This window comes from Neolamprologus multifasciatus, chromosome 8, assembly GCF_963576455.1.
Source record: "Neolamprologus multifasciatus chromosome 8, fNeoMul1.2, whole genome shotgun sequence".
In the NCBI taxonomy this organism is placed as follows: domain Eukaryota; kingdom Metazoa; phylum Chordata; class Actinopteri; order Cichliformes; family Cichlidae; genus Neolamprologus; species Neolamprologus multifasciatus.
The window spans coordinates 3,411,506-3,431,217 of NC_140446.1; the positions used below are offsets into that span (position 1 = coordinate 3,411,506).

General features: G+C 40.5%; 2 protein-coding genes across 3 annotated transcripts; both read right to left on the reverse strand.

Moving 5' to 3' along the window:
- Window positions 1-361: 361 nt before the first annotated feature.
- tvp23b (trans-golgi network vesicle protein 23 homolog B (S. cerevisiae)) lies at window positions 362-7,084 on the reverse strand. The gene is made up of 7 exons (XM_085170403.1): window positions 6,959-7,084; window positions 5,786-5,862; window positions 5,183-5,327; window positions 2,961-3,050; window positions 2,680-2,805; window positions 982-1,110; window positions 362-894 (listed from the first exon to the last, which is right to left on the reverse strand). The coding sequence occupies exons 1-7, from the start codon at window positions 6,965-6,967 to the stop codon at window positions 868-870; spliced, it is 603 nt and encodes a 200-aa protein (XP_085026529.1). The 5' UTR covers window positions 6,968-7,084; the 3' UTR covers window positions 362-867.
- Window positions 7,085-7,912: 828 nt separating this feature from the next.
- trim16 (tripartite motif containing 16) lies at window positions 7,913-19,205 on the reverse strand. 2 transcript variants are annotated; one of them, XM_085170402.1, is made up of 8 exons: window positions 19,057-19,205; window positions 18,234-18,433; window positions 17,075-17,888; window positions 14,222-14,317; window positions 13,649-13,882; window positions 12,428-12,599; window positions 12,007-12,102; window positions 7,913-9,479 (listed from the first exon to the last, which is right to left on the reverse strand). In XM_085170402.1, exons 3-8 carry the CDS (start codon window positions 17,774-17,776, stop codon window positions 8,881-8,883), a joined length of 1,899 nt encoding a protein of 632 aa, XP_085026528.1. In that variant the 5' UTR covers window positions 17,777-17,888; window positions 18,234-18,433; window positions 19,057-19,205; the 3' UTR covers window positions 7,913-8,880. The 2 variants fall into 2 exon arrangements, with proteins under 2 accessions (XP_085026528.1, XP_085026527.1); XM_085170401.1 differs by lacking the exon at window positions 18,234-18,433.
- Window positions 19,206-19,712: the final 507 nt, after the last annotated feature.

Below are 19,712 nucleotides of genomic sequence, written 5' to 3' on the forward strand. Positions count from 1 at the left end.
CGAGAACCAACCCCTAGGGGTCGCTGTATCGTTCAGTACTAAAATAACACATTAAAAGCATGAAGAACACAGTCATAACCATATAGTCATTGGTCATAACTAATCACATAAATAAATAACAGACCGTGGAATTTGCAGACTAAATGTTTAAACTCAGTTCATTAAGTAATATTTTTATTTTTGAGTCTATAAATTTCTGAAATTAAACAAAACCCTGGAACAGTGTTGGTTAATGGAAACAAATCTTATTTATATCCTTTTTCTTGAATCTCTAACAGGCATCTTTTTATTCGACACTTTTCTTCTCTTAGAGGCTCCCGCATTTTAATAAAAATCCGCATAAATAAACACGAGCACCCAGTTCGGAAAAACGTTACAAATGTATTTGCACAGAAGAAGATGCTCCACACAGTTTGTTCACGTACATATTTACAAATCTCCTGTTACACTTTACACACTTTCATACAAACCAAAATGTCTGTACGACATCTCTCAAAGGTTCTTTAATTACTGTTAATTTATAAAGTTATTAGAGACAATGAAATCTAACTAAAAGAAGAAATCTGAAGGAGCTGTGAGAATACGACACAAACTACAGTCACTCCGACGCGTCAGCTGTTTTACACTCATGCAGTTCTCGGTAATCAGAGGATTTATTGCTGGACCTCAGGTAGTGAAAACACACCTCTGACCTCTGTGTGGAAGATAAAAACAACTCTACTGAGTCATTTAAAGAAAGCACATAATTAAAAACTGCCCTTTCCAGTTCTGAGAACGCTTTCCTGCCCATGTCCACTGAGAAAAGGAAGGTTTATATATCAGAGCATTGAGAATAATGCAGATGTGTTAACGCCGCAGAGCTGCACTCTACGATTCCTCTTCCTTAGACAGCGTCTGAGGAGGAAAAACACAAAGGACTTCTTAGAAACAGGACAAATACTTTTAATTAAAAGACTTTATTGTGTGTTATTTAAAACTCACCTGTTTGAGGAACTGTCGTCCAAAATAATTGGTAGCCATGTTCTTTAAGCTGGTCTTCCCTCCCACTTTGCACCTCACGTATCCGTACAGGTTGGCGCCTTGCAGCACGACGCCCATGATCACGACGGGCTGTGAGGAAGACGACAGTTTCATCACATTTCAGATTCCCCTTATTATCAATAAATCCCACGAAAAGGCTGAAGGTAAACCACATGTATCCTCTTCACTGCTTGTATGTTCCCAGAACACGTGAGAACATGCTGAATACACAATAAAGAGATGCACTGATCTTTTTAAGGGAGTAACTCACAGTCACAGGGAGTTTATGATTGCAGTTGTTGTCTGGGCCAACAGCTGGAACCATCAGTGTCTTTTTCTATGATGATTCCTTGCAAAGATTTTGATCTTAGTTTTAACTTTTTAAAAGTTATGACTTCTAACCTTAACCGGGACCTTACTGCATCAGGTCATGTGAACATCAAACGAGCAGGGAAAACACTGGGTGCATGTCTGACACATCACCTCATAACGGTTCAAATCACACTGTGAGCATTTCAGACATGGAGCATTCAGGCTGAAGGAGTCCACCGTGTTCCTGTGTCTGACTCCCAAACAACAATCTCGAGGGATAAAACCTGTAGTAAGTAAGTAAGTAAGTAAAACTTTATTTATATAGCACCTTTCAAGATAAAAATCACAAAGTGCTTCACAGAAGCTGAAACCTAAAAATAAAAATCAACAAAAAGCAAGTTTAAAAAGATGAGTTTTTAGCTGTTTTTTAAAAGCGACCACTGAGTCCACAGATCTCAGGCTCAAAGGGAGAGAGGCCACAGTCACAAAAGCTTTGTCGCCTTTTGTTTTCAGCCTCGTGTGTTGGACAGCAAGCAAGCCCTGGTCACATGACCTCAGGGACCTGCTGGGAATGTATGGATGTAAAAGTTCACTTATATATGTTGGTGTTTGTCCATGCAGAGCCCTGAAAGTCAAGGTCAAAACCTTAAACTGGATTCTGAATTTAACGGGGAGCCAGTGCTAGTTTAAAAGTGGCGTTTCTCTTGGGGCCACTTGGAGGTGTCTCCCAAAGTGAGTCCGTCCACACAGACTCATCTTAAACTCCACAGAGAACTTTTTTACCCTCTACGGACCGTTTCTTCTTTCTTAGGTGGTTTTAGGTAACGTAGCTGCTAGCCAAAACAAAAACACTGAGGCTTCAAACTGTGAAGCCCAAAACCACAGGACGGCTACGCCCATCTTTCATATACAGTCTATATGCAAATAAAAGTCCCACAAAGGAGCCAACGAGTCTCATCGTCTGTGAGCTGCAAACTGATAGTGATACGTGATTCTTTTTATAACAACTTTCCACAAACCTATTAAGTTACCTTAAAACTTAGAGATATTACTCAGAATGCGTCCCCCCCTCGTGCAGCAGGAAAACTTTGAAAGCAAGCTTGAGATGCAGGGTGAGAGCAGGGAAACACTGGCTCATGTTTACCAAGTAATTATTGTCTAATTTTACTTAAGAAAGCACCAAGAACTAATAGGGTTCAGTGGGCTTAGAGCTGAGAGACACAGCCTGGAGCTAGGTTTTATTTTCTCAGTGCTGTGAGAAAAATAAAGGTGTAACTGAGTTTTAATGGGATTTGTTGATAATAAGAAAAACAGCATTTGTCCGATCACTAAAATCTAACAACTTACCATCCATTTAATCCTGAATGAAAACAGGGTGCTAAAGACAAAGATGACCCAGAGGACGGGGCAAACAATCAGTCCGAGCCAAAATATTCTGGACTCTGAATCTGATGCTTGCTGCTTCCCTGTACCCTGAAGAAGGAGGAAACAGGATATCTCAGTTAGACATCTGCGAACACGATAAGGCCTGTTGACAGTAAACATCTGGACGGAGCAACAGGTCAGGGTCATGTTTAGCTAAAGCCCCGTGTCGGAGCCGGAGCAGATTCAGCAGAGATGCATCTCACCTTCCTCGACTCAAACACCCAGTGGCTTCGTCCATCGTCATCCACCTGATTCCACCACCGCAGACCAACCATCAACCTCCCAGTGATGTTCTGCAGATGGAGAGATTTATGGCTTTGTTACGGAGATTCTGGCAAATCTTATTCACAAGGTGCTCGATCTGAATACTGTTTGCTAGGTTTAATTATTTACACTTTCGAATGGAGACACTTACAGAGTCACACTGTTACACAAGTCTTTGTGTAACAGTGTGACTCTGGAAACTGAGTCCAGTTGCACATCTGACTTACAGAGGAAAACCGGAGCTATTATCCAAGGAGATTCTACGGCAGATTTAAGCAAGGCTAACAAAAAAAAAGGCACTCGATGAGCCAATCGATCGCCCGAACAGAAAAAACATCAACCTGGCCGCCACATGTTCGCACTAAAGGGTCACAACAGCTTCAGCTGTGTGGTGAAAAGCACCACATACTTGATACTGCAGAAAAGATCTTTTATCAGATCAAGCTCCTGATTTTCTACGTGCACTTTTTCTATTCCAGTAAAAGTTTAAATGCTGCTTTCAACTGCCCCTTTGCCCCAAGGCGTCACCACAGCACATAGAGCCGCACACTTGATTTGGCAGTTTCCCACCAGATGATTTCCATTTAACCCCAAAAAGGATTTGCGTCTCCAGCTGGAATCGTACCAGCAACCTGCCAAGCAAGTGTGCTAACCACTATACCAGTAACCACTGAAATTAATCCCATAGCTCTTCAGTCGTTCATTTCTGTTGGTAAGGGATTCAGATTCATTCCAAGGAGGCAGTTTTGTTGTGAGATTTGCTTTTAGAAGGACTAGTTTATGTGGACTTCACTACCGTGAGGCTATTTAAACCGATTCAACGTGAACATCATCAGCACACAATAACACGTCCACAAGAACCAGTGAATGAAACGTCCAGAAAGCAGAGGTCTTTAAATCTCACTGCAGGTAGTGAAGCTACAGTGATCAAATACAGAAAACAGCACATTACAAATGTCAGACTGGCCTGTAAACTCTGCCTCAACTCATCATGATTATGACTGGATGCCTGCAGTACCGGCTGTAGAGTATCAGGTCTCCAAGTAGGGCTGCACGATTAATCGTTAGAAAACCGCGATCTCATTTCCAAATGACAACGATTAAAATTTTTTTTAAAAAAGACGATGACGATTGTACCGCATTTTGATCCGGGACGTAATCTGCATGAAAACAAGCGCTCACTCTTCCTGCTCAACAAATGACAAGGGCGGAGCTTATACCACGTGATACAGAAGCTGGCTGCTAAAATTGGCAGGAAAAAACAACGGAGAGCACGTCAGGGATGACGAGAAAGTGACAGGAGAAAATCCGTCCCGGTCAACCACCCAAACATCAATAACGGGAACCTTATACAGCGCTTCCCTAAACCCGTCGAACTCCCGCAGGCACAAAGAAATTACGGAGGCTATCACTTATCACCTGACCAAAGATATGGCTCCATCAACACTGTGCAAAACGAGGGATTTAGGAAAATGATCAACACCCTAGACAACGCTACACAAACGTCCCGCAACTATTTTTCTATTGTTGCACTACCTGCTCTATACACGCAGTGTCGAGCAACGGTGGAGACGCAATTTCAAGCAGTACAACATTTTGCTGCAACGACAAAATGTGAGACATTTGTTGTTTTTATGTTTATTTATTGTTTTTATGTTCAGTCTCAACTGTTACGAAGTTGATGTGCAGTTAATAAGTGCAAGAAATATTTATACTGGAAAAGAAAATCGTGAGAGAATCGTGATCTCAATTCTAAGCCAAAAAAATCGTGATTCTCATTTTATGCAAAATCGTGCAGCCCTATCTCTAAGGCTCCGAACTGTCTGTCAAAAAACACGATGGTTGAATCTATGACCAAAACCTTCACCGTGTTTTTTTCACGACTGCTCATCATCTCATCCGAGCGCCAACAATTCATTCAAAACTAATAATCAAAAACCAAAAAGTGAGAACAGTTGGCAAGCTTTTAGGACAATTTCCAATCTTGCTTTTAAGCTCCTGATAAAACTTTTATCTCATCTGCTCCACTCTTCCTCTGAGTTCTGCCTTTAAGAAATGCACAACAAAAAGCAAAAAAGCCCCACCGAGATCATTGATTATAATCAATGCAACAACTCCTTCCATCACTACAGTGCAGATATTAAAGTGATAAGAGAAACACCTTTACTGTCCAGAAGTCACATGAGAGCAGAAGGATTATTGTGACCATGCAGGCGATGAAGCTCCCGCTGATGAACTCAGCGAGCAGGTACACGATGATGGCAACGACTCTGAAGAAGAGGTGGAAGAAGGCCGCTACCGGATGCCTGGTGACACATTTTTAACTAATTTAATATGACACAGAATATCCACACAGATCAATAACCAATATTGTGTCATATTAATAACAATTATAATCATTATTATTAATAAGAACAAATAATAATAACAACATTTAAAAAATCTTTGTTTTTTTGCTCAGTGTAAAACTTAAACTTGGGTCTCTGACAACAGCAAAAGTCATTGTAAAATATTGTCTCTAATAGTCAACTAGCCCACATCAGATGATAGTGATAACTTAGCAGACAGATCAGTGAAGTCCTTGTAAAAGTGTGAAAACATACCAAACAAACCCCACAAACCATTATTATCTTGATATCAAGTAGTGACTTGCACAACAAACAGCAAAAGCTTTTCCTTGAAATGTAAATAAATCCTTTAATGAAGTACAAACTATCTTCTCTGCAGAGAAAATGTTAAATCCTTCAGCGATCTGCAAACTTACTTAACGCCTGACTTCTTCGACCTTTTCCCTGCGTCATCCTCGGCATCAAACAGAGACACGTCTTCATCGTTGGTGTCCTGAGGGATCAATAAGGAAGAGGCTTAAACCTCAACATAAAACAATGTGAAAAAAGCCTCATCTCTCTGCGGGCAGGGATCATCAGAGGAGTAAGATAACAGTCTGTTTGAAACAGAAATCTGGAGGTTTCGTAATACTAATACACAATTCTGTAACAGGTTGTTTCTGAGCTTTTAACATCATAAATAAATACTCCAAGTCCTCACTGTACAACTTCATATGCCTCCAAACACACTCTTGTTGTGGGGTAATAATTTTTTTATTCCTATATTATCAAGAGATTCAGTTTACTAACTTAAATGGCAAAATAAATCTTCAAATGCTGACACTTAACAAGTTAGAACCAACAAGAGTACCAAGAAAATGAGCAAACAGTTGATATTATTATTGAAAACGTGCCATTTCTTCATTATTGTTGCACTCTAACAGCTGTCAGCTCAAACACAGAGCAGGCCTAACACTAAGATCTTATTAAGTTGTTTTGAAATGTTAGCAGGATAACTTAAAGTGAATTCATTTGACCCGTAAACTGGAAAAACCAAATACTTACCAGCTGCTTAAAGAACAGCAGCTGATAACATAGGCTGGAGTGAGGTCACTTTAGCTTCTCTGTGCCAGGAGACAGTTTAAAACTCACACTTTTGTTTGCTCGGATTATAAACAACTCAAACATTGCCACGTTAGCAGGATGTAGCTTCATTTCACGTTTTGTCACCTTGTTTGCTGATGTTTGTTCAGGCTGATGCTAACTTTAGCAATCGTTAGCTGACACCGCAACACAACAGATGCCCTCTGGCGTAAATTTGCCGTATACAAGTTTAAAGCGAACACTCTGATCGTGGGTTTTTTTCGAGTAGAAAACTTCATCGTTTGATTCGTTTTAAAAACATTATTTTAACGGTAGCTGAGCAGAAATGTTAGCGTCTTAACTACTTAGCAATATTAGCACCACAGATGTCCAACCGAGCTGGGAAACATTCTTCAGCTTCATTAAATAATTTTACTGACTGTTAATGCTTAAACAATCCCACGTTAGCTGTTAACCACACTAAGACATTATTTTAAAAAACAGGAAATAAGTGTGCTCTTACTTACGGCTAGCATCTTGAAACTTGGTCAGGCTCTTCCTGCTTACATGCTCAGTTACGCGTCACTATAGTCAGGTGACCAAAACGCGCCACGTCACTAAGTCCACGCGGTTCCTCAATAAAAAAAAAGTGTTTGACGTAATATTTTATTTTTGAAAACAACGTTTTTTGGATCATAAAATGATTACCACACATAACACTAAATATATATTTAATAAAAATAATAATAAAATGATGAGTATAAAAATCTTTATACTCATAATTTGCAATAATATGTTTTTTTTGCGTTCTATTTTTTTGTTTTATTCCAATTTCTTTTCGTTTTTTAATGTGTTAATTGATTCATTAAATTATGTACTTGTTGTATACTATTACTCAGAAATGACAGGTATAGAAATATTATGTTCATAGTGTCGTATATATAGGTTAATCCATCCAATTCACGGTTGCAGGGCAGGGGAGGGGGTACACCCCAAAAAGGTCTCCAGGGGTCCTGACACAAAAAGACAGTCAATCACACAAACATTCGCACCTATGGCTAATTTAGAATCGGCAGTCATCCAAACATCTGCATGTCTTTGTACTCTGGGAGGAAGCCAGAGTACCCGAGAGAACTCATGCAGACAAGTGGAGAACATGCAAGCGGCACATGGATAGGCTTGGATTCAAAGCCCAGACCTTCTTGCTGTGAGATTAGGTACAGAATAATCATCAAAGATATTTTAAGTGTACTGATTTTTTTTTTAAATCCTAGCACATATGGTTCACATGGATGAAAGAGGCCACTGAGCACAGAAAGAGACACAAACTACAAAACATGCATGTAATGCTTTGTCTCTCCACCTGTGTACATGTCTGATATTTTGTCTCTGTGTGTGCTCATGTTGCATCTCTTTATTTCTTTAATGTACATATGCAATTTTTTTTTGTCAATGTCTGCTGCATCCTCGATGCATGAAGGAGCGTTTCCGCAGGTCCTTCCTCCCTGCAGCTGTCAGACTGTACAATCTGAACTGCTCCCAACAAACATAGATGTTTACATCAATGCTGTAACTGCAATAAGTTAGTTAATTAACCGATTCGCACTACAACCTGGTTTGCCTCTTACCTGTAATTATTTTTATTTAATTTAATAACTGTACAGTTCTCTCTGTTTATAGTAACCATTGTCCTTAATGTAAATATGTAAGAAAAATTGTGTATGTTTCTGTTCCATGTCCTGTGTACTGTTTGTAGTATATTTGTCTTTTTGGCTGCTGTTACAACCAAATTTTCCCTTGTGGGACAATTAAAGGATTATTCTATTCTATTCTATTTGTTTTGCAGCTTTTGTTCACTTTTACATCAGTGAAGAAATGTGCCTTCTTCTCCCTAAGTGACCAAAGCTTGGTGCAGTCATCTTTCTTTTTCACCAGCAAATCTCAAGGTTGATTTACTTGAACAAACCGCAGTGTGGCCTCTGCTCTACGGAGAGATACAACAAGGAAGCTTTCCAAAAAGTATTAAACAAGGCTAAGGAATAATCCATGTCTGGAAAAGCTAAAACAAAAAATTTGAATCCTGAATGATCCACTAAGTTTTTGAAATCATATTTATGTGTGCCACATTAGCAAATGTCTAAAGGATGCTGTTGATTTGATGACGTGGAGTGTTTCAAACTGTCAAGAAAACCAGGCATTTGTTTTGCAAATGCAGATACGCCTTTTTATTTGCATACAGAAAATATAGAACATTTTCAGTAACAGTAGTCCCAAAGACACACCGGTGAAGAGCATCAACGTGACCTGATCCCAAATGAGAAACAGATGATTAGTTTTGCAACAAAAATAAATCTCCTGTAAACAAGTTGTAACATTTCAAGAGTTCATCTCTTATTTTCCAGAATCAGTACAATACTCTCCTATACTTAAGTTCTCCAAGAAAAGCGGTTTAAGAAGCAATATCTTCTGTTGTAGGTGAGCTGGGAGGAGACGGGGTTTTCGGAGGTAAAGGTTCCCCAGGCGCCACCAAGAGAACATTGTTCTCTTTCTTGGGCAGCCAGACCGCCGGGTACAACGGCTCCAGGAACTCCGTCTGGTACTTGTGGATGAGCGTCATGGTCTCACCCACCCCGTAGAATGCCAGCAGGCCTTGCGTGTAGTCCACATAAACCCCAATACGACTAAACATCTCCACATTCAGGGGAGTTTCCACATCACAGTGCCAGGTGGAGAAGTTACGGCCATTCCACTGAAGGCACCAGGAGAAGCTGTTCCCCGTGATGCAGCTGTTGCTCTCATTGCCCTTGCGGTCGATGCTCTTGTACGTGAGGCCGACATGAGTGCTTTCACCTTGGATGTCTGCCTCAAAGTAGTGCCGGCCCATGTAGAAGCTCTCCACAGCCAGAACCTGACGGCAGTTCTCAAAGCGCTCGGGCACATCGGGGTAAGGGTGCTGCCAGGGCGAGGTGTTTGTCACCTTTTTGTTATCCTCCGTTAGGCGGAGGAACTTATGAGCCGTTGCAGGATCAAAGCTCACTTGCGCAGCATCTGCAAAGGATTGTTGAACATGTGAGTTTACTTATGTTACGCAACAAGACAGGCAGGAGAGCAAATAGCTGTCGTCCCCAAGATTACAGTGTAAACACAGATACTTCAAAACTACACTGCAATATGGCTGTTGTGCTATATTAAGTAGTTTTGTGTTAGCTAATTTATAGTTTATGTTTCAGTAGACTCACTGTAGATTTGCAAAGTTGTGACACCATGAGTGCAATGGGTTACCTGGTTGGGATGCTGGGAAACCATGAGGAAAACATAATGCAGTGATCAGGTGAAAACCAAACTTCGAGTAGATTTCAATTCAATTCAATTCAATTTTATTTATATAGCGCCAAATCACAACAAAAGTCGCCTCAAGGCGCTTCATAGATACAGAGAAAAACCCAACAATCATATGACCCCCTATGAGCAGCACTTTGGCGACAGTGGGAAGGAAAAACTCCCTTTTAACAGGAAGAAACCTCCAGCAGAACCAGGCTCAGGGAGGGGCGGGGCCATCTGCTGTGATTGGTTGGGGTGAGAGAAGGAAGACAGGATAAAAGACATTCCATAAAATGATACTGCATTATGTTTACTGGCTTGTCCTAATTTTCTGCCATATGCATACTACTATAATGGTGGATGTCAATCAGTGCATTAATGTAATCCCATAATTCCCATGAGGGAAATTAAAAAGTTCCAATCCTGCCCTGAACACTCAGCTTCACACATTTCTCTTTTATTTCTGCTCTTGGCTCTGTATTATGTCAGTGGAAGGGAATATGAATATGGTCATCTCATGTACACAACTCTAGCTGTGCCCACAGAAGCTCCGCCCATGTTGTTGGTCTATTTGGTGTTTTGAACAGTACATTTGTTGTGATAGCTTGGTCGGCATTATCAGCAAAAAGCCAGACTCGTTCTCGGTGGGTGCTGTTCTATGTTCCTACTGCCTGCTGTGGTCACAAGCTCCGAGTAGTGACAGAGAGAATGAGGTCGTGGATAAAACCTGTGGAAATGAGGGACTTGGTCATTTTGGGAGGGATTCAGAGTAAAGTCCCTATTTCTTTACATCCACAGGAACCACTTGAAAGTGGTTGGGGATCGCTCAGGATGCCTTCTGAACAAGGCCCGGCAGCGTCTCTACCACCTCGGACGCTTGAGAGACTTCCGACTGCCCTGCAAGGTGCTCGGGAACTTTTACTCCTGCACCATAGAGAGCATCCTGACGGGAAACATCTCAACCTGGTTCGGGAACAGCACCATGCAGGACAGACGAGCTCTACGGAGGGTTGTGCGATCAGCTGAGCGCACCATCCGCTCCGAGCTTCCTGACCTGCACTCAATCTACAGCAGGCGGTGCTGGACCAAGGCCAGGAAGATCGTGAAGGACCTCAGCCATCCCAACAACAGACTGTTCTCTCTGTTGAGGTCAGGAAAGCGATTCCGCTCCCTGAAGACCAACACAGAGAGACTGAGGAGGAGCTTCTTCCCACAGGCGATACGGTCTCTCAATCACACCACCACACAGTACTGACCCACACATATGGTTCTTACACACACACTGGACATTCTGGACATTTGTTTACACTAGTGGCCACTGCACAACTACACTGCGTGGTCATCAAATCGAATTATCACAAGTCACTTTTAAGCATATTTGCACTGCACAAGACACTTACACATGTGGATTGCACAACCCTGGACATTACATTTCTTTCATTAGCATTTATTACTCGTACAGCTGCTCTTATTGTTCTATATTCTTCATATATTCTTATATATTTTCTATATTGTGTATTTTGTTGTACAGTTATTTTATTTTTAACTTTAATTTTTATATTTTATTTTATTCATTCCTAGTTAAATTTACCCTTTTTAATTTTCATATTTATTTCCTATAGTTTTTTATTATTATTAATATTTATTTATTTATTTTATTTATTTATAATTTTTTTATTATTTATTTTATATTATTATTTCCTATAGTTTTTTTATTATTAATATTTATTTATTTTATTTCTTTATATTTTTTTTATTATTTATTTTATATTATTATTTCCTATATTTTTTTTATTATTAATATTTATTTATTTATTTTATTTATTTATATTTATTTTAATATTTATTTTATATTATTATTTCCTATAGTTTTTTATTATTAATATTTATTTATTTATTTTATTTATTTATATTTTTTTTATTATTTATTTTATATTATTATTTCCTATAGTTATTTCCATAGTCTTTTATTTTAGGTCACGAGCAGTTGTCTAAGCATTTCACTCCATATCGTACTGTGTATGACTGTGTATGTGACAAAAAAAATTTGAATTTGATTTGAACTCCTAGGTAAGCTGGGGTAGACCCAGGACACTGCTGCTTGTGGTCTTCATGAAATTTGCCTCCTTGCCAAAGCCCCATATTCATTATAGTTTTAAAATAAAAGACAGACTACAAGCACATCCAAGGTTGTTTTTTGGTTCTGGAAGCACATTGTTTGCTACTCGCAGTTCTTAACTACAGAAATACTTACACTTCAGAAAGTCCGCCCGTGTCACCGGATCTGGAAGAGACTTGATGTGTTTTGCTGCAGCAATAGCCTTTACTGTTGTCTTTATTCCCACTTTGTCTGCAAAAAAAAGAAGCCATATTTTAGTGTCTCATAAGACAACATGTTTAGATTTCTCTTCATGAATTTTGTTTTTATTATACACAAAAACGTTCTCCAGGGCAACAGGTATGTGCTGTCATTTCATTTCTTATGGAGGCATATTAATGACTAGCAAAGCAGTTTCATCATGAATCATACATCCTGCTCTTGCTCAAGCACAGCTAAAAATTCTTTACAAGACTGAACGTGCCCCGGCAGCTACACAACTGTCCGGATCTCAGTGCTCTTGCTGCTGCTGTGTAGTTGCTTCTCCAGGCAGTGTTGTCCCCGCTCACTTTCTTACCGCTTTTGCACGTTTCTTTGACTTTGCCTATGTATGAAGACACCAGCATGGCACAGAGCTCCTGCGTGGAGTCAACGATCACACGGCTGAAGTGATTCAGACAGTCCATCAGGCCGATGTAGACACCAGGCAGGGAGATATCAGTGGCTTCTTTTTTCCACTCTGCGTATTCCTAGAAAACAAACACAGTGGCATTCCGGAATGAAAACTGAGGCATTTCTGCTGTCGAATGACTTCCTGTCTCATGAGAAATACAGCAAATGGTAAAGGTAAAGGAAAAGGCAAACAGTGGAAGCATCTCATCATTTGCAAATAAAATAAATAAATAAAAAATTATATATATATATATTTTTTTTTTAAATTTTATTTTATTTTTTTTAATTTAATTTTATTTTTTTTTAATAAATTTGAATTTTAACTGAGATTAAATTGTGAACTGAGATGCCTGTTAAACAACAATATAGTTAATTCATAGACTTCATAAAGACTGTCTCACGAGTGCAGGTGTATGTGTCCAGTTGGAGGGGCCGAATATAATGCGAGTAAGCAAAATAGTGTATAAGTAGTGTACACCAGCGGTCCCCAACCCCCGGGCCTCGGACCGGTACCGGTCCGTGAGTCGTTTGGTACCGGGCCGCGAGAGTTGAGGCTCAGGTGTGAAATGTATAGTTTTCAGGGTTTTTATTGGTTTTCAGCATTATTTTGTTATCGTTTTTACCATTTACTCGGTTTTTCTTGGTCTTTTCACGTGTGTTATGAATAAATTTTCTGTTTTTCGGTACCGGTACTAGTTTTATTTTGTTGTATTTATCCGCGACACCTTAAAGGCCGGTCCATGAAAATATTGTCGGGCATAAACCGGTCCGTGGCGCAAAAAAGGTTGGAGACCGCTGGTGTACACGATGTGTTTTTAGTTGTCTTTGTGAAGTTTTCTTCCTCTCTGATACACCTGTCCCTCAGTCAGGTGTACAAAGATTTTGTACAAACTTATAAACTTTTAATTTGAATTTCCAACAGTTCCATTAACACTGTTGCTGTTTTCATCAGGTGACAGGTGATATTCAAAAAGCCCAACTTGTTTCCTTTCACCTTGACATGAAAAGTAGGTTGAATCAAAACAAGCTCTGCTACCTTGAAACAAGCCTAAGGACAGATTGCTACAGCTTTTCTTCCATAAGCGGGACAAAGACTAGTTATAACACCGCTGTCTTGAATTTGTACCTGCAGGAAATCCACATCATTTTTGTTCTTGGAAATCTTCTCCATCTGCACCTGAGTCTTCTTCAGATCTGTGCACCTCTGTTCCAGGTGAACCCGAATGCCCTCGGCTTGCTGCAGTGCCTGCTTCTCCTCACCCTCCAAGATCTCCGTCACCTCCTTCTTGGCTTTCTCCACCACCGCTTGCAGCTCCTCAAACTGGCTCTCGATCACTGCTCGTACATCCTTCACAGATTGCTGTAAAATACTGCCTTTAGTTTCTCTTAGTGTAAACAGAGTTCACATTCTGACATAATAAGGACTTTAAAAGTTACAGTAAGTAACATGTAGGGAATCTGGCAGAGCCACATAACATTACATAACTGCAGGAATTCTTCATTACTCATTACTACTACATGAAAAATATGGACTTCCTCTCACACCTCAGAGAAACCAGTTTGATTCGGGTGACTCTGAAATATCCAGGATTACAAACTGTTGAGTTCACAGGCCAGAAATAGCTGCAACAGACTCATTTTACTTAACTGTCGTGACTCTGTGTGACTCACAGTGAATCATTTCTAATGTTGTGTTTACCTCAATGGAGACGGTATTGAGCTGAAGTTTGTTGATGGCATTTTCTGCCGCCGTCATCGTCTTCATCATCTCATTCTGTTTCTCCCTCAGTTCGTTCTGTTAACAGAGCAAGAGTCAGTCAGCTTCCTCATAGAAAACATGTGTAGATGTTAATATCTGGATTGTTTCAGGGAAAACTTTTGCTCTCTGGTTCCTTTTATTCTGAAAGGGTCCGATATCTGACCCTAGGCTTGCACATCTGTGGTTTTCAAAGCGCTGGCTTTTTTTCAATCTGTCAAATCTAAATTCCTCCGCAGATCCAGGCAACTCTGAAGCAGAGCAGCTAGTCTGATATTAACTCCTACAATTTTAGACCCAGCGGGGAGCGCTACAAGCGTCTCTCTGAGTCAGCCTGCAAGTGCAGGTTTGAAATTAATTAAAAAATATATATATTTAATTACTGCCAGGACAGGGATGTCCTACTTCCTGACTCATTTTTATATCACTTCCTGAAACACGACACCAAGTTACAAGTGTTAGTTAATTAATTATTGTGTCAGGCAGATGATACTTTGTGTTATTAATGCTATTGGTTTATCCAACCAATAGCATTATTGAAAATAATATTTGGGAGCTTTTGTGCCTGTGCACCAGCTTACACACTCACATGATAACACGTGCGCCCAAATTGTGATGTCACATTACAGGTGGAGGATCATTTCATTGCCAACTCCTAGTCCATGTTGCATTACGTTTTTGTCCTATATAATCAACTTGGAAATAGCTGTCTCCGTATCATAGCGGCTGTTTTATATTAAAACTAATTAAAATTGATTCACATCAAGGTTCAGAGTCCTCAGCTGAAACTGTCTCTGCTAACTGTTCATTTTAAAATCCCCACTTCAAGCTTGTATTGTTTTACACGTTTTCCTCTGCTGTGGTACTTCTACAATATTTTATATATTTGTTGTCTAGATCATTTATACTAACTATTAACATGACTACTGAGCAAAAATCAGATCCGTGACTGCCTCAGGAGATCATTAATAAGACTTTGATGTGTTATTTGTGACCAATTCAATGCTTTTGATTGTTTTCATTACTCCCCGACTACATCATGTCAAACATGATGAAACATTATTCTGATGAAGAAGTTAAGCAAAGGTGACCTTTTGTTTGGCACCATGACAAAGTTATTACGCGAAAAACAATCTTTGGAAATACTTCCAGTGGTTTCTGTTAGTCCCACTTTGATCCACACAATATTTGCTGAAAAGGTAGTTAAACATCTGAAGAATCTTTTCTATAATCATTAAACCCACAACTCCTACTGAGTTCTGCAAGACAAGAAAATGTTAAAAATGGTTTCATTGAATCATTTAAACAAAATAATGTTTTAATGCTTTTCTTGTCCTGCTCTCTCACTCCAGGAGGGTGGACAGCAGGATCAGCCTAAACAGAAGTGACTTATATAATAATTCTCTATTGTTCAATGTGGAACGAAAGCTCTGAAAAGGAAGAGGAAGCATTCATCATACTGTGCTTTCTGTTTTTCTTCTGTCCAGTGTGCGTGTGTGTATGTGCGTGACGTCCATGTTTTTTCGTTCAAAACTAAATACAGTGGAACCCCGGCTTACGAAGACCCTATTTAACGAAAAATTCAAGTTACAAAGGCACTTAACGGCAATATTTCTGCCCGTGGTAAAATGCCCGAGTAACAAAATAGATAATATAGAACATTTTTTAAAAATTAAATTAAATTCCATAATGTTATGTACATGTACACGTACGTATGTATGCATGCATACACATGCTTCAACCTCCTCCACCAAGAACTTCGTCTTTAGCCAGCATCGCCTCACTCAAAGGTGCTTCGACTTACGAACTTTCTGACTTACCAAAGACTCTCTGGAACGAATTAATTGCGTAAGTCGGGTTTCCACTGTACTTAAAATCACGTTTTGCAGGTCAGCAAATAAAGAATATTTGATGAGCGGTGGTGGGATTTCCGCCTACGCTCCTCCCACCAGTGTTTTCTCTGCAGTTCTAACAAAGAAGGTTTTGTAACGAGAGCTCTTCAAACACCTGGTTTTGACTTCAGGTCTGTGCAGGAATCTAAGCTGGAATGTTTGATGGCACAAAGAGAGATGGGCTTCAGATTTAACTGCAAAGCCAAACGTGAGCAGATGACCTCCAGAGTGGACGCCAGAGTGGACGCCAGAGTGGACGCTGAACCTGAAGCACTGTTGACTGGATGAAGCATTTAGAGGAACATTTGAGATCAACTGTGCTGCTCCGACCTGCTGACTTAGACACTTTAGATTTAGTCTCCTCTTTAGTGCAGGGAAGCAATAATCTCCGATGTGATTTAAGGGATTATTTATGAGCTCAAATTCCTAATTAATGACACAACTGCTGTCACAGTAATCTTTTATTTACTCAACACTTTACTCGCCATCTACGGGACCTTTGCCACACATTCAGCAACGCTAAATATGAGATAAGAAATCCTGACAGTAAATTCCTAGAATGGACTTATTTTAATTAATAGCGCCTCTCTTTGACAGTTTAGTTTAAACAAAACTCAGGTATTTATTAAAAATAAAAATAAATGCTGAAAATATGAGTGTTTAATTGCCTCATTCTATCTCCAAAAAGAAAGTGTCTCAGTTCAGAGTCCCCTAAAGCAATGAAAGCAGCTGATTCTCACATGCTGACATTAAAAGATTTAAGGCAGCAGGAACTCTTAAGAAGGCCCAAAATAAAACTGAAGAATATAAATGTGTGTTTTCAGTTGGGAATTCGGCCTGAAAATTCATATCAGATGTGTTGAGGTCATTCGAAGGAATGTGCACACATAAGGGAAACACTTGCCTCGATCTGATTACGAGCGTCCACCACAGACACGGTGTTGTGGCCCTTGTGGTCCTCGTTCACGCAGTCCTGGCAGATGCAGCAGGAGTCGGTGGAGCAGAACAGTTCCAGGGGCCACTTGTGGCTCTCGCACGTCCGCCTCTCGATGTCCCTGAGCGGGTCCACCAGCCGGTGGTTTTGAAATTTCGGATTTTCCAGGTGAGGCCTGAGATGGGCCTCGCAGTACGACACCAAGCAGGTGAGGCAGGACTTGAGGGCCCTGCGGGGGCTTTCAATGCAAGAGTCACACACCACATCGTCGGGGCCCAAAGGTTCCTCCTTATCCTGGTCCTCTTTTGGTCCTTCTTCTGTCTGTGGTTCTGCTTCCTTTTTGTCCTCTTCAGGCTTCTTGGGGTCCTCGGACTGATTCGGGTCTTTTTGGATCTCGGTCTCCTCCGCTGGCGTTGACTCTTCACTCTGCTTCTCACTGTTTTTATTTACGTGAGCGTCAGCTGTTCCATTCTGTTTGGGACTGCCAGGCTTGACGGGACACTGTGGACATCCTTTGCTTTTGTCTTCGAGACAGGAACCGCATACGGAGTGACCACAAGCTGCCGGCTCCCCCTCGCTCAGTTTACCTGAGCAGACATGACACAGGCTCTGCTGCTGCTGCTGTGGCTGTTTGGGGAGAGGAGCTACTTCTACAGCTGCTGTATCTGCCATGACTTCAGCTCTTCTTTGACCGCCTGGCGTCACTTCCACTCTTTAAAGCCGTGTGGAAATAACTGGCTCAGCCACTTCTGTCAGTATCTGATCGCAGTAGAGAAAGCCACACCTAGATGATGTGAGAGACAGTCAGGACTCATAGTTTCAGTCAGGACTCAACCCGCCCCTTCAGCACTCACATGCAAACAGATACACACCCACCTCCACCTCTTTAACACTGAAAGAGGGAGGAGGTGCAGGGTGGAGTCCACAATGCAAACCAGGAACAGAGGGGTTGGACTGCATTCTCCCACATGCACTATGTTTGAATATGCACTGAAACTTCTGCTATCAGTAAGCAACAACTGACCTATCTACTGTCCTTATAGACTCACTGCTTTCCCGCCCTGCTCCAACACTATTAAATTGAAAACTGGTCTGGATAAAACAGAGGTGCAGCCTTTTGCTTACTCACCCTCTTCCTCTTTCACTTTTCTGCAGATAAGCAAGAGGAAAAAGCAAATGCTGATAGGATCAGGTTTCAGCAGCGCCACAAGCAGACGCTGCCACCCAGTGTCCAGAATAATGCTGCAGGTACTGCAAGTGTTGGTATCGATCCAATACCATGTACCCAGTAAATACAGGGCCGGTATAGCTGATACTGATACTTCTGACCTATAAACGTATGAGATGCACATCAGTGAGTTCTGAACCCATTTTAATGAGCATTAAATCTCTGTGCTGAATGTAAACGTCCTAAAGCAGTTTGGGTCAGCTTGTGTTGTTTAAATGTGCTTATTGTGCTGTAAATAAAATAGGTTCAAGATATTGTTCCCAGTGTGAGTGTGAGGTATCATCTTTAATTAAAAAAATTATAATTATTTAACACAAGGGATGATAGAAACACAGCAGCGATCCCATCTCGACAGTATCGATATCAATATCAGCGCAGGTAACGATTGTAGTGATACTTTTGAGGGAATAGAAAGTTAGGAAGTGAAGAGCAACAGACTGTAGAGGAAGTTCCACAAACACTCACAAACTGTTAGGTTTGTTCCTTCTATCGAGAATAAATGTTGCTAAACTGCAGTTTCCTAAAGTTTGTGATGCCCGTTCCTGTTTTTCACACAGATTCGTAGACATGCGCACACGCGGTCAGCGCACCTTTGTCCGGGTTAAACAAACAGCACCTGATCGTAGTTCAAGGTAAAGGTGTAGGTGGTGTTTGAAAGCACCTTAGCTGTAATAGCGCAGCAGCTTTTGTGTCTGACGCTTTTTAAAGTCTTACTAAGATTTACCTTCAGTTAGGTTTATCGTTCCCGGGCTGAGCGAAGGTGACGGGATTCTCTTCTTACCGGGGGTTTCCTCCTTGGTAACCGATCAACAGGTGAGACAGCACCGCCTACTGACCAATCAAGTGTCCTGAAAACTGCACCGTCACTCCCGGACGATCCCTCAGACCACGATCCTGAAACAAATTGGCTCGCCCCGGGCGAACACTCCCTCTGGCGGAATTATAAAGTGGAATTGTAAAGCGCTTTGAGGGTCTCAAAAACCGCTATATGAAAGCAATCCATTATTATTTAAACGAACTGTTAACTGTATATTTCTGTACATTTAAGTATTATTATTCATATTGCCACATTCATTTACATTTTTTATAGGTAATTTCATTGTTTAATCCCATTAAAATGTTCCTAATTTAATGTTTAACAGCACTTGAAAAAGGCAAAATCCCATGTAAAATTAGGGCAACAAACTGTATTGTCATTACTGAAAATAACCGTATTTTCATGAGAAAGTTATTTTCTGTTATTTTATGGTATTATTTTGGTGCCCCAGCTGCCGGAATATTACAGGTTTTTTTGGTGCCTATGCCATTCCCAATATGCGCTGGCTGAAGTCGGGGCAGCAGGAATACGAGCAATTATTTTTAAATTTTTTGCCAATGCCC

Bases quoted from the DNA above. Each gene is read 5' to 3' on its own strand.
- trim16 (XM_085170401.1), bottom strand. From the start codon at position 17,776: ATGGCAGATACAGCAGCTGTAGAAGTAGCTCCTCTCCCCAAACAGCCA. The intron at 14,318-17,074 runs GCAAGTGTTTCC...CTCTGTTAACAG, and splicing joins ACGCTCGTAATCAGATCGAG to AACGAACTGAGGGAGAAACA. The intron at 9,480-12,006 runs GTAAGTATTTCT...AATCCTTTGCAG, and splicing joins ACGGGCGGACTTTCTGAAGT to ATGCTGCGCAAGTGAGCTTT.
- tvp23b (XM_085170403.1), bottom strand. The intron at 3,051-5,182 runs GTGTTTCTCTTA...CTCCATCTGCAG, and splicing joins GTGACTTCTGGACAGTAAAG to AACATCACTGGGAGGTTGAT. The intron at 895-981 runs GTGAGTTTTAAA...TTTCCTCCTCAG, and splicing joins GACGACAGTTCCTCAAACAG to ACGCTGTCTAAGGAAGAGGA.